This window comes from Gymnoscopelus microlampas (assembly GCF_963454915.1).
Source record: "Gymnoscopelus microlampas genome assembly, chromosome: 21".
Taxonomy (NCBI): domain Eukaryota; kingdom Metazoa; phylum Chordata; class Actinopteri; order Myctophiformes; family Myctophidae; genus Gymnoscopelus; species Gymnoscopelus microlampas.
The window spans coordinates 25,492,823-25,505,051 of NC_139958.1; the positions used below are offsets into that span (position 1 = coordinate 25,492,823).

Genomic DNA, 12,229 nt, shown 5'->3' on the forward strand with positions numbered 1-12,229 from the left:
TTATTTCTTATTATAAAAGATCCATTCATAAAATGGCAAAAGTACATTTTATGTAAGCGTGATTTTTTTTACACAATCAGTCCAAAATGCCTTGCAGAATCAATGTGTATTGTGTAAAGTTGGACTGATTGATTAATGTGTAGGCTACTAATGTGTATTGATTACTGTATACAGTGTATATTGTCCAATCTTTTCAAAAATAGATCTACAAGCTCACAACATGCTGCGATATGACACATTGTGAGCTTGTAGCTTCTATTTTTGAATAGCCCAAGTATAAAATAGGGCTTAAGTGGTTATAAGTCACCATAGAACGCAGTATACCTTATTAATCCCACAGGGGAAATTCAGTTTCCCAAACAGTTTAGCCTCATGGTTATGTTGCACCACACTGAATGTGTGGTTAGCCTAATAGCCTAATATAATCCAACATTGATGATGTGGGGGGGGGGGGGGGGGGATCATTAGATCAAATCAATTACCGGCCCAACTATGATAAACATACATACATACATATTGATTGGTTAGAACAGATAGTCGGCTGCTTACCCCAAAGTAGCTCTTAATTCCATCATCCCAGAGAACCACCAGGTCAGCGTTGGTCAGCTCCCCACGGTCAGACATCCCCAGAACCACCCCGTGCGTGAGCTGTGCTATCTTCAGCTCCAGGTAGATCTCTTGATTGGCATAGCTGATGTTCCAGGCGAGCTGGAGATCACCGTGTGGATCCAGGGGCACACGGAAGGGCATGGGGAGAGGAGGCAGCGCTATGGAGGGGCCGAAGGAGGACGAAGGGTCGACGACGGTGGCAGCGGGAGCCTGGTAGGAGGCCACCAAGATGACCACCAGCGTAGCCAGAACAGTGAAATACACGATGGTGACGTCCTGAAGTCGAAGGTCTTTGTTGAGCCTCATGGTCCTGATGATAGAATAGTCCTGTCTAATTTCTGTATTGCAGGGAAAGACGTGTTTTCCAAAAGGCTGAAGTGCCAGTGGTAGAGCAGCTCCTGGCACTGGCCTCTGGGTGTTATTGTCTGTCCTTTCGGTGTGTGTCACACACACAGTGTGTATTTCTGTCGATAACGGAGGTAAATATTTCGTTCACTTTTATTTAATTGTGAAGGAAGTTTCTTTTCAAGCCTACTGTGTGAACCAGACTTTCTGGTTCACACACCTCTCTGTTTGCTTTTTTCGCATTTGTAGCCTACTCCTTTCCAGTCAAATAAGATGTCTCTTGCTGCACACAAAATGTTGTTCCTCTTCTCTCTTTCTGTTTCTTTGTAGTTATGCCCTCGTTTAGCGTCAAGATTTCTGTGTTGAAGATATCTTGGTTTTCACTGCTCCCTTTTCTTTCCTTTCTACTTTTTCTGAGACCTAATGGACATTGTTTCTCCTCTCTGTGCCACTGATCTTGCACTGTCTCATCCCACTGCTTTTTAAAAGACCTGTCTCATCCCACTGCTTTTTAAGAGACCCCTCCCTTATGGGCTGTCTGTCTTTATCCAGCCTAATGGCATTAGGTTTGTTGAGGGTAATTGGATTGTTTTCTTTAAGCCCTGGGGTCAAGCATGATTCTCCACATCTGCCAGACCCTAATTGATCCAAATTGAACCATGGACATTATCAATGACAATCGGCTTGGACTAACTGAAGTTTATTGTCCTCTCAATCTCTTCCTCTGCGTATATAGACTTAAGTGGAGTTTTTCTTTTCTATTTACACAGAAATGACAGAATTACAGAAATGTTTAGCATTTCAGTGATTATGTCTATACTGTAGACTGTAGAGTGCATCATGAACATTTTTTATATTTCACCTGAAAAACTATATTGAAATAAATTAAATTAAAATTAAATCACACCCTAAACTAAATGAGTCAAACTTTAATTAAATTAAACGTATTCAAACAGTACATTATACCACTCTCACCTGGCTTTTCAAGTGTTTTGATTCAAAGAAAAGCTGGAGGGCAGAAGTCAGTATAAACAGCATTAAGCCCCCCACTTAACCTGATGCCTGAGGCCAGAGACAACCTATTCAAAGTGACAGCTGTGTGTTTCTCAACCAAGACACATGGGCACCGTCCTGTTGGCTTAAAAGGTTAGTTCCACCCCTGTGGAAATGATGCTGTTAATGTAACACACACACACACACACACACACACACACACACACACACACACACACACACACACACACACACACACACACACACACACACACACACACACACACACACACAAACACAGAATAGAAAGCTGGGGCTACTGTAGTTGTGAGGAGGATTAATTACTTACAGAGAGTTGATTGATAGAAGAAGACAGACAGATTTCATATATCTTCCAGTTTCATGTGGACCTATTCTGTAGCCTGTATACTTGCCATAGAATTGAATTATGGCCTTCCTTTCTTTCTATCTTTCAGATACAGAGTTAAAATTCTGAGCACCGGATTAAATTCTGTACGTGTGGGATGTCAAGCCACAGAGGCTCAGAAATGCACAGGTTCGGATCCGAGCAGAGAACAGCAGAGCAGAACAGAACATGCAGCAGAGAGCAGGAGTGTTGGTTAATGTAATAAAGGCATGTATTGCCAGAGGCAAAGAAAGAGATCTGCCTCTCTCTTTTGTCTATGCCCTATTACAGATAACATAGAATCGTTAACCCCCCGTCTCCCCCCCCCTCTCTCTCTCTCTCTCTCTCTCTCTCTCTCTCTCTCTTTCTCTCTCATTTGCATGCATATGCACATACAATATACATATAAACAACACACGTTAACACTTTCTTTCTGTTTCTCTCTTTGCCCTTCTCAACCTTTCCCGAGCCTCTTTGCATTGCCTCTCTTCTCTCCCTTGTTTCTATCTCTAGCTCACTCTCATTCAGCTCTCTTGTTTCGCTCTCTCTCTTCCTGTTCTTTAACCACTTAAACCCTACAGTATAAATATGTAGCTGTCCAACAAATCGTGAAAATAGCTGGTCTACAAGCTCACAGCTTGTCGCAATGAGTTTGTAGACATGCTATTTTCACTATATATTTTTCTTCTAATGTTTTTAGCTCTAATATAAGACATGCCTTAAATGACATACACAAAATAAGGATGTCAGGGCTAAAGTGGTTGGCTAGACTGTTGGTTTTATGCATAATTATAAATATCATAACGAGTGTTATGAAGCCTTTATAAGTTAAATTGCATTAAAAATGTGATTATAATACATTATAGACCCGACCTTTAAGTAAAGTGTCTCCTGGTAGTTATAATGTGCTGCTCCGCTGAGCTTATAATGCATTATGACCAGTACCTAAGACGTTGTTATAAGTTGTAATACATGATATAAACATTTATAACAAATGTTACAATGCCTTATAAGCGCATTCTTATGCATTTTGAATGCGCTTACAATGCATGATAGACCCGACCTTAATATACAGTCTTACCAAGTGGTTAAATACACACATTTTTCTTTGCTGCTATACTGTCAGCATATTGTACACCAAAGAGATATCAGAAAGATAGCTGTGATCGACAGAGAAAGACAGACGATGGGTGGGTGGGGGGCTAAAACAGAATATTGAAACAGAGAGTGTCATGTCTGAGTGAGAGAATGATGTTCCATTTGTGCATGTGTGTAATTTGAGTGTGTGTGTGTGTGTGTGTGTGTGTGTGTGTGTGTGTGTGTGTGTGTGTGTGTGTGTGTGTGTGTGTGTGTGCGTGTGCGTGTGTGTGTGTGCGTGCGCGGGTTCGTACGTGCGTGCATGTGTGTCCAGAGAGCCTGGGGAATTAACTGACATTATCCTGCCTGGAACAATCTCCTAATTTCTTCCCCCAAACCTTCCTATCCTGCACAGCACTCAGATTGAGACATCAGGGAAATAGGCAGACTGTGTGTCTTCCTTTCCAGCTTGCAGACACAAAAACACACTCACAGCAAATTAGAAATCAACGCTAGATTGCATCCTATCAGCACCATGTCAGAAATTATGCACTGTGCTCAGATAAGATGCACAGGTCATTACCAGAATATAACTGTTCTTTGTGGATTGTATTCTAATATATACAATAACATAAAGAAACCTAAGGAGTCGTTTTCAAGAGCTATGAAATGTCTTATTATAAAGTTGCATTGCTATGAGAGATGGAATGATGGAAGAGAGAAAGACTGAAAGGACAGAGGAGGGACAGAGGATGAAATTCAGACAGAGACAGAGAGACACCTGGGGATATGAGAGGATGAAGAAGGATGGAAATGGTATGAATGCAGAGAAACAGGAAGAAAATGAGTGGGGGACTTAAATAATGAAGTATTTAATATGCACAAAAGCAGAAACAGCCTAATGTAAATGCAGGCTCTCTCTTTTGCTTGGATTCTGTTCCCATGGTTTACTTTCTGATGTGTGGAAAGAAAAAAGGGTGGTAAACAGAGAGAGATAAAAAGCCTAAATTATACTTTGTTGTTCTTAGAACATTTCCATTTATCGCTGGAGAATCAGAGAGAGAGAGAGAGGAGATTGTGCAGAGGACAGCCATGTCTGTCGTAATGTAATCTAATGAGCGTTCTGTACTGGACACAGTCCTCATTTGTTTTTCCACCTTGTCTGAGCATTGGACAGAGGACAAGTGTAATTTCTAAATTATCTTTATTGGGTTGGCCATCTCATATCATCACCCTGAGGTAATATAGTTTGTGACAAAGTGCTGCAACCTTAAAAGTGATAATGTTCCAAAAACCCACAAACCTTGAGGAATTGCCTGTATAGAGCGCTTTTGGTTACACGTGGGCATACAGTACACACACGCACGCACGCACGCACACACCAGTCATTGCAAATAATAGGTCCGTAGATTTTCTGACTTCATTTGTGGCACTCCCTATGGGTCTACTGATGGGTCTATTTTGATATCTATGTATTAATGATTTTATTGTATAAGACATATTGTGTTGGGTTTTAACTTTAACAGCCATGTAGATACATAAAAGGCCACAGAGTGATTTCTTTGCCAGACTACACACAACCCCCAATATGCAGCCATGAACTTTAACTGCATATTGTACGATAGCCTAGTTGAAATGTTGTTAATTCGTCTGGCCATGCACCTGGTTTTGACTAACATCGGTGAGAACTGCGTAGTGGATTCTGGAAACCTACTATCTGCGTTGCCTAAGCATTCTGGCAGTGTTTGCTTGAAGAACATCATTCTACTTTGCCGGAGATCACGGTGGATGGTCTTGAAGAAACCCAGACGAGGTCATCATGGCTCCTTGAAGTGATAACAATTCAACTCCCCATGGTTGTCAGACTCGAAACAAACCCCTTAATATCATGAACTTTTCGCTATCGAAGCAGAAGAGAATTTTTAATTATAGACTACAGTCGCATTTTAGACTGCTTGTTTGTACAGTCTCCAATCTTTTCCATTTTGTGCCAAGTTAATGAAATATAATAACCTATTTTAATACGTCGTTGTGTGTCCTCTTTTTACATACCTTTTTAACGTCTCTTTTGATTATTTGTCAGATCCTGGTTTTCGATCGATAGGTTGGTTAATTATTGCATATCATTTCCTAACTTATCATCTACAGTAAGTGAATTCACTTTTGCCTGGCTCTGTGTGTAGAGGCCCCGCAATGTGTGATTGAAATTTGAAGTTGATTGCATAGCACCCCTTGAAGCACCACCATGAGGCCGATTTTCAAAATGTGGGGTGGACTGTGCTCCTTGGCCTATTAGGAATATGTATGCACAGTTTCAAGCAGATTGGGCCAGGGTTTTGTAAGAGTTGCTGTGCACACACACGGACAGACGGTCACGGACAGACAGACAGGGCCGAAAACATTCTCCGGCCTGGTGGAGAGAACAAGATAGGGGAAGGTGAAGGCAATGGCCCACTTAAAATCATAGCTACTCAAATGTATCCTTAGTTAGCCTATAGTTTGTTTAGAGACTCAGGTGCATGTTTCCTCAACTTCTAGTATACTCAAGTTTTCGCCACATACCTACTTAACAACAGTTTATTTTTGCATTGTTTTGAGGGTATGTCTGTGATCCATATAGAGATGATTGTGCTGTCTTGTATTCAAAATTTGTTGTGTACCTTTAAGACAGGAGTTTAGTTGAGTTCATTCATTGATAAAATATGGTGAGTAGGAGCAGCCAGGTGATGGTAATCAGTCAGTCCTCACTGTGGAAAAGCAGCAGACACAGTCCATATCTCTCCTGTAAAGTGGAGGATAATAACTGGATTTAACCTGTTTTCAGTTCTGCCTTTACGGAAGCATTGCTGCCTGGTATGTTTTTGCATTTGTGTTTTATATGTATTAGTTGTGTTTTTATTGTTTGTAAACTGGATGCCAGTGTGCCAAAGGCAAATTTCCATTTCATGTTGAATTTAATGGACAATAAACGTTTCTTTATCTTTATGTTAAATATTCCTAACACGCATATTCATATATTAACGTGTCCACGTTGCAGTGTTTGTGTAATATCAGTAGCTGACAGGAAATAAACTTGGGCCTGAGCTGTTCCCTAGCAACACAACTCACTGACAAGATGTAGTCTTGCAGTAGCCAGACAATTGGCATATCTAACATCTTCAACTATTGAAAAGAGATTACGGAATGAAAAACACAAAAACAACAAGACAGGCGCACAAGCCACATAACGTGTGGCTTCCATGTGGGTCTCTGACTTTATGTCAAGATCAAGAAGAAATATAGCTGCAAGCAGCGATACAGGGGCCAAGGAATGCAACAGGAAATGTGGAAAATGCAATATATGCAACAAGCCATAGAAACAGAATGGATTGAACTTGAGAGACAGCAGCCCATGCAATTAACAAATGAGCAATCTAAACAGCTGAGCAGTGTGCTGAGGGAATGTAGATATCGTAATGTATCTCTGTATTGTGTTGCGTATATTGCATATTGCAAACTCGTGTCAAATTTTCAGTTATCACAACAAGTTTGCACAATCCCAGGAGAAAACAGGTTTAAGTGTTTTACAAACCGCTCAAAATGGCAGAAAATCTAAGGGCAGAGCTTACTGGTTAAAGAGACAGATGTGTTCCTCATGAGTCAAGGCACATGTGTAAGCAAGTTGCATGGCTTTAGGCCAAACGAGGCATGACTTATGCCTGTTCAAAGTTTGCATTTTCAAACAATTGCTATAGTGCCCCCATTTGGCCAATTGGAGTACGATTGGTTTCAGTTGTATTTGGAATGACCCTCTACCATACTGCAAAGTTTCATAAAAATGTGAAAAATGTGCAATTTAGCTCATAAAAGCTAAATTGTTTAACTTAAAAACAAAAACCCAACAATTTCTATAGATATTGGTCCAAAGTTCATGTGTAGAAACATTCGTGCACATTGCTCAACAATCCCAAGAGTAGATTTGAACAGTTTTTCATATCATTCAAAATGGAGGGAGATCTAAATGTCCACCGGCTTCGAATGCTATCAATGCATTGAATGGGAGATTATCACGTTTTATCAGACCATTGAATGGGCGAGTAGGTGACGAGTAGGCGATACACGGACCTACCCACGATTTGTCAGACCATTCATTGGGCGTAATCAGGAGCTACTGACCTACTTTGGAGGCGGAGCAGTCCCCACAACAATATTTACGATTCTGTGCCTATCGGTACATAACTCCAACGGCGCTGAGTAGGCTCCAGCTCGCCTGAGACTGCGCGCCTCCGTCATGGACCGAAACCAAAACAACCAAAACCAAAACCGAAACTGAACTATTTAAGTCATCTCCGTTGGTAGGTCAGTATGTCTTGATAACACCCAATGAATGGTCTGATAAATCGCGGGTAGGTAAGTAGGTCGCCTACTTCGCCCATTCAATGGTCTAATAAAAGGTGATAATGTCCCATTCAATGCATTGATAGCATCCGAATCAGGTGAAACGTCAGAGTTCAAAAGTCAAGTTGTTCGGAACCATGAGGAGACGCATGTGTGTATTGAAGTTTCATGGCAATAGCTCAAACCGGGTATGAGTTTACCTGTTCAAAGTTTTGCATTCAATTGATTGCTATAGCGCCACCCTTTGGCCAATGGTTGTGGGTTTCGTGTCTTCGCAACTTGACATAGCCCTCTACCATATTGCCTCTACCTTAAAAACCGACTGCATGGTTAGGATAATTCTGCGATTATGCGTAAAACGGCAAAGAATAATAATAAAACCAAGGAAAACAATAGGGGACCATGGCACTACGTGCTTGGCCCCCTAATAAAGAAAGGATTCATTTGTCACTTACTTGTACAAGTACAAGCAGTCACATGTTGGTGGGACTTGTTCGGCAGAACTGTCCTAACATAATACACTAATATCAAGGTAATAGAAAGCTAAGAATAAAATACTGGATGCAATAGAAATAACATTTTGGGTTAGGATCTTGTGAGACAGGTACAATAATCAATAATCTTTTTCAGCAGTGTCAAAAATGTGCAGGTAATGTGCCAGTCTATGACATCAGTCATCTATGATGTATGAAGCAGATACTGTACAGGCCAACCATCAGAGGCTTGCCTGAGATTTTCTTTGGCAAAACAAGGCTACAGTCTGTAAAGAAGGACTGGTCAGAAACATCACGTTACTAACTAAGCGCACTGGAGCTGAAAGTTATATGGAATGTATTGAAGTTTGACTCATTCGTATTTTCCAATTATTCTGTTTATAACTATTCATAGTGGTGATGAATCAAAACCAAGATGGGTTTTTATATATATTATATAATTTCACTTGCTCAGTAGCTCATTAGCAGGGAGGCAGGGAGGAGCTTTCTTCCCTTGACAGCTTTGGTCTGCCCCACAGTGCTCATTGACAGCTGACAGCCAACTGTGCTCTTTAGATATCTCGATCAAATAATAGTGTGCACATCGAAAAACAAGAGATCTGAAAACAATTTGTCTTCTTTTATTTTCCTGATCTGATTGTCCACCCGGTTCACATTGACTCCAATGCAGTCCATGAAACTTAGAGCTCCAGTTTCCCTCCCAGTGCCTAGCACGTGTTCTGTGTGACCTCTCATATAATATACTCCTTGGGCTAAACCCGGACATGCTGATTCAGTCTGATTCAGACCCTCCGTCGCTGGAATAGATTACGTAACTGTGGGTCTGACCACATGAGACTAAGCTCTCTATAGCAGTGCAGTCTCAAAGTGGGGTCCGGGACCTTGGGGGGAGGTCAGGATACAGTGGGTCCCCAGTACTCAGTAACAATTAAAAAATAACAAGCTCGCAATGCATCACATGGTAACGCGGTGTGAGCTTGTAGTTCTTGTACTTTTGAAAAGAATCTTTTTATTGAGAACATTTTCAACACAAATCTTCTCTTATGGAGCCCCTGGCACAAAATATTTTCAGATGGGGGTCTGCGGCCAAATGCATGAAAATGTTTGAGAACCAGTGCTCTATAGTACCATGCCACAAAATGCCATAATGACGATGTCTCACAATTACATTTAACACACCTTCCCTGCCATGGACGGAGATCTCCGTCATTTCAAATCCAACCGTTCACCGCCATGGACGGAGATCTCCGTCTTTTCAAAAAACAATTTGATAGAAGGAATGGACGAATGTGACGTTGTCCGATAAAACTTCTCTTCCATCCACTCCTATATTATGATTTGTAGAAAAACACTTCCAGCTCGGATTCTTTTGTTTTGGGTGAAAACCATAGTTATAATATATGTCATTTTCAACGGGCGATAGCAAAAACATGGCCGATCGCGGTAAAAAGAAATGTGTTCCGGTGGATAGACAAGACCCTCCCCCATCCCCCAGACACTTTTTTACATCCGTGTGCACGTCGTGGCTTCTGCGGCGCTCCAAAAATCGTCAAAACAAGGTAAAAAATGCTGGCAGCACCGGATGAATTAAATAAATAATACCTGGCTGGCAGGGAATGTGTTAAGGACTATAAGCTCAGTGCTCAGTGACTTTACTCACTATACCTTTATCATCACTAGCACGCAAAGCCTGAAGCGCAGTTACGCTGAGCTCTGCATGCTCCTGAACCAGTGTCAGCTCAAGATTCCACACTCCCAGGTGCAGGGTGATGCAGCTAGGACCTATAAGTGATTTTTGCGTCATGGCTCCCTAGGAGGCGAGCCATAGAAGAAGGTCTGTGTGTGTTTGTCTGTGTAATCACCCAAACCACTGGACCAATCCGTTTTTACGGTGTGAGTCTGTAAGAAGCAAGACGTGTGCAAATGGACCTGTCTGTCTGTTTTTGTGTGCATATTGCCATTTGGCCAAAGAAGCACTTCCATGCATTTTCTTGGCACATATTCTATTTTTTGAAATATTTTACTTTAAGTTAGAAACCTTGCCTAAGTACAGTATGATTCATAGATGCCCAGCTACAAAAAGTCTGAGATCCATATGGGAGCCACGCCGTTATTATTAGACCCTGTCTTGTACATGTATACAGTGGCTCTGTATGAGACGAGCAGTGTATAAGAGGGTCTGTGTGTGTTTTTCTGTGGAAAAATCTACTGTACATGACCCTAATTGTGCCCCTTCAGAATTTAGCTTGCATGATGCCCCTGTTTGGTGGCATAAATGCTTCTCAAACAGGATGTAGCCTTTTTTTTTAAAGCAGAGTGTTATTTGCTTTACTCGAGCCTACGTGTGTCTGAAGTTTAGTTGTTGTAAAGTTTTTTTCTTCAGGCATGAAATGTAATATTTGTTATATTATCTCCAACAGGCTGTGAGGTGATTATGTTTTTGTCCCTATCTGTGTCTGTGCACAGCTATTCTTGGTAAGTGCTGGACCAATCAGCATCAATGGTATTTCCCAATGTATCTCTCCCCCCCACCCCCCCTCAGCTTCCTGGGGTCCTGATGGCTGCAAACCATTACTTAAACAGCCCTGGGTAGGCAACCCAGCCAGGCGGAGATGTGCCCTCTGCAGGGCGACCCTTTCTAGTTTAGTTTTTGTTTGGTCAAGTATCATAGCACTAGTTTATAATTGAAACGTCTATTAGTCACTAGCAAATGTTCCCTTCTTTCTTTGTTCTTCATCCTTTTATCTTTACTCTCTCAGCCAGTGGTGTAAATTAACTAAGTAGGCTACTTGTACTCAAGTACTGTACTTAAGTACAATTTTGAATCTCAGATCCAAATATTGTACTTTTACTCCACTACATTTATTTGAAAACTTTAGTTACTTTCTAGATTGTGATTATTGTTCAAAAACATACATTAACCATTGAGCTCGTAGATTTGCTATTTTCAAAGGATTTTCATACATTTTAAAAACAATTGGGAAATGGGACATTCTGCATAATGAGTACTTTTGGTACTTTTATTAAGTATATTTTGATGCCAATACTTTTGCACTTTTACTCAAGCACATTTTGAATACAAGACTTTCCCTTTGTACAATACTTCTACATTGCAATATTGATACTTTTACTTAAGTAAAAAAAATTAGTACTTTTTCCATCACTGAGTCTCAGCCATACCAGGCTCTGTGGCCAATCATCCTGTGTGTAAAGCCCCCCCCCCCTCGCCATGCATAGCCTGTACTCCAGGCTGCATTCACATCGTGGGCCTGCGAGCGATAGGTTGTGGATCACCTCCGTATTTCTCTCCACTACGGCGCTGTCGGTCTGTGAGGGAATCAGCTGAATTTACGGTCTTTTACCCCCGCGGTGGAGAGTCAAGTCAGAGAGCTCAGCCACCGACCACGACCAGCAGCCTCTCTTGGACTATAACCTGCTGCAGCCTGGAGTATAAGAGCGATCACTGACCAAAAATACATTTGATAAAGGAATATTATAGACGCGTATGTAGGGGAGGAAATTAGACGGGAGAAAAGGAACAGGAGCGCTTGTACCACAGCTACTGCCCCGCGCGTATTATAGCAGGGCTTGCCTTTAAATACTCGGATATACGATATTTCTTTTTTTTTTAACATCCATGTCGTCTAATATTGGGCGACCGCAGCTGTCGTGATTTCCTCCACTCCGTCTCCTCCATCCATCACACATGCTGCTCGTGTAGGATTGTTTTCTTTGAGGGATATATAGTGCTGTTTGCCAGCCTCCAGCTGGCGTCCGTGTAAATCCATACAATCAAAGAGCAACTCGATCGGCACCTGGCGATGCATGGTATGGAGCAGTGACTGTGTCAAAAAAAAATATATACATTTTTATATTTTTATAAAAATATACATTTTATAGATATTTTTATTTAAAGAAAAAAATCTAA

The 12,229-nt window shown here is 41.3% G+C and overlaps 1 protein-coding gene across 1 annotated transcript in view; it reads right to left on the reverse strand.

Moving 5' to 3' along the window:
* dbh (dopamine beta-hydroxylase (dopamine beta-monooxygenase)) overlaps positions 1-915 on the reverse strand; it is a gene marked incomplete at both ends in the record, with an annotated part of 33,201 nt that extends 32,286 nt beyond the window's left edge. The window contains one exon of the mRNA XM_084047173.1: positions 550-915. Within this exon, the coding sequence (XP_083903299.1) occupies positions 550-915 (366 nt within the window). The remainder of the gene's footprint in view (positions 1-549) is intronic.
* Between the last annotated feature and the right edge of the window lie 11,314 nt (positions 916-12,229).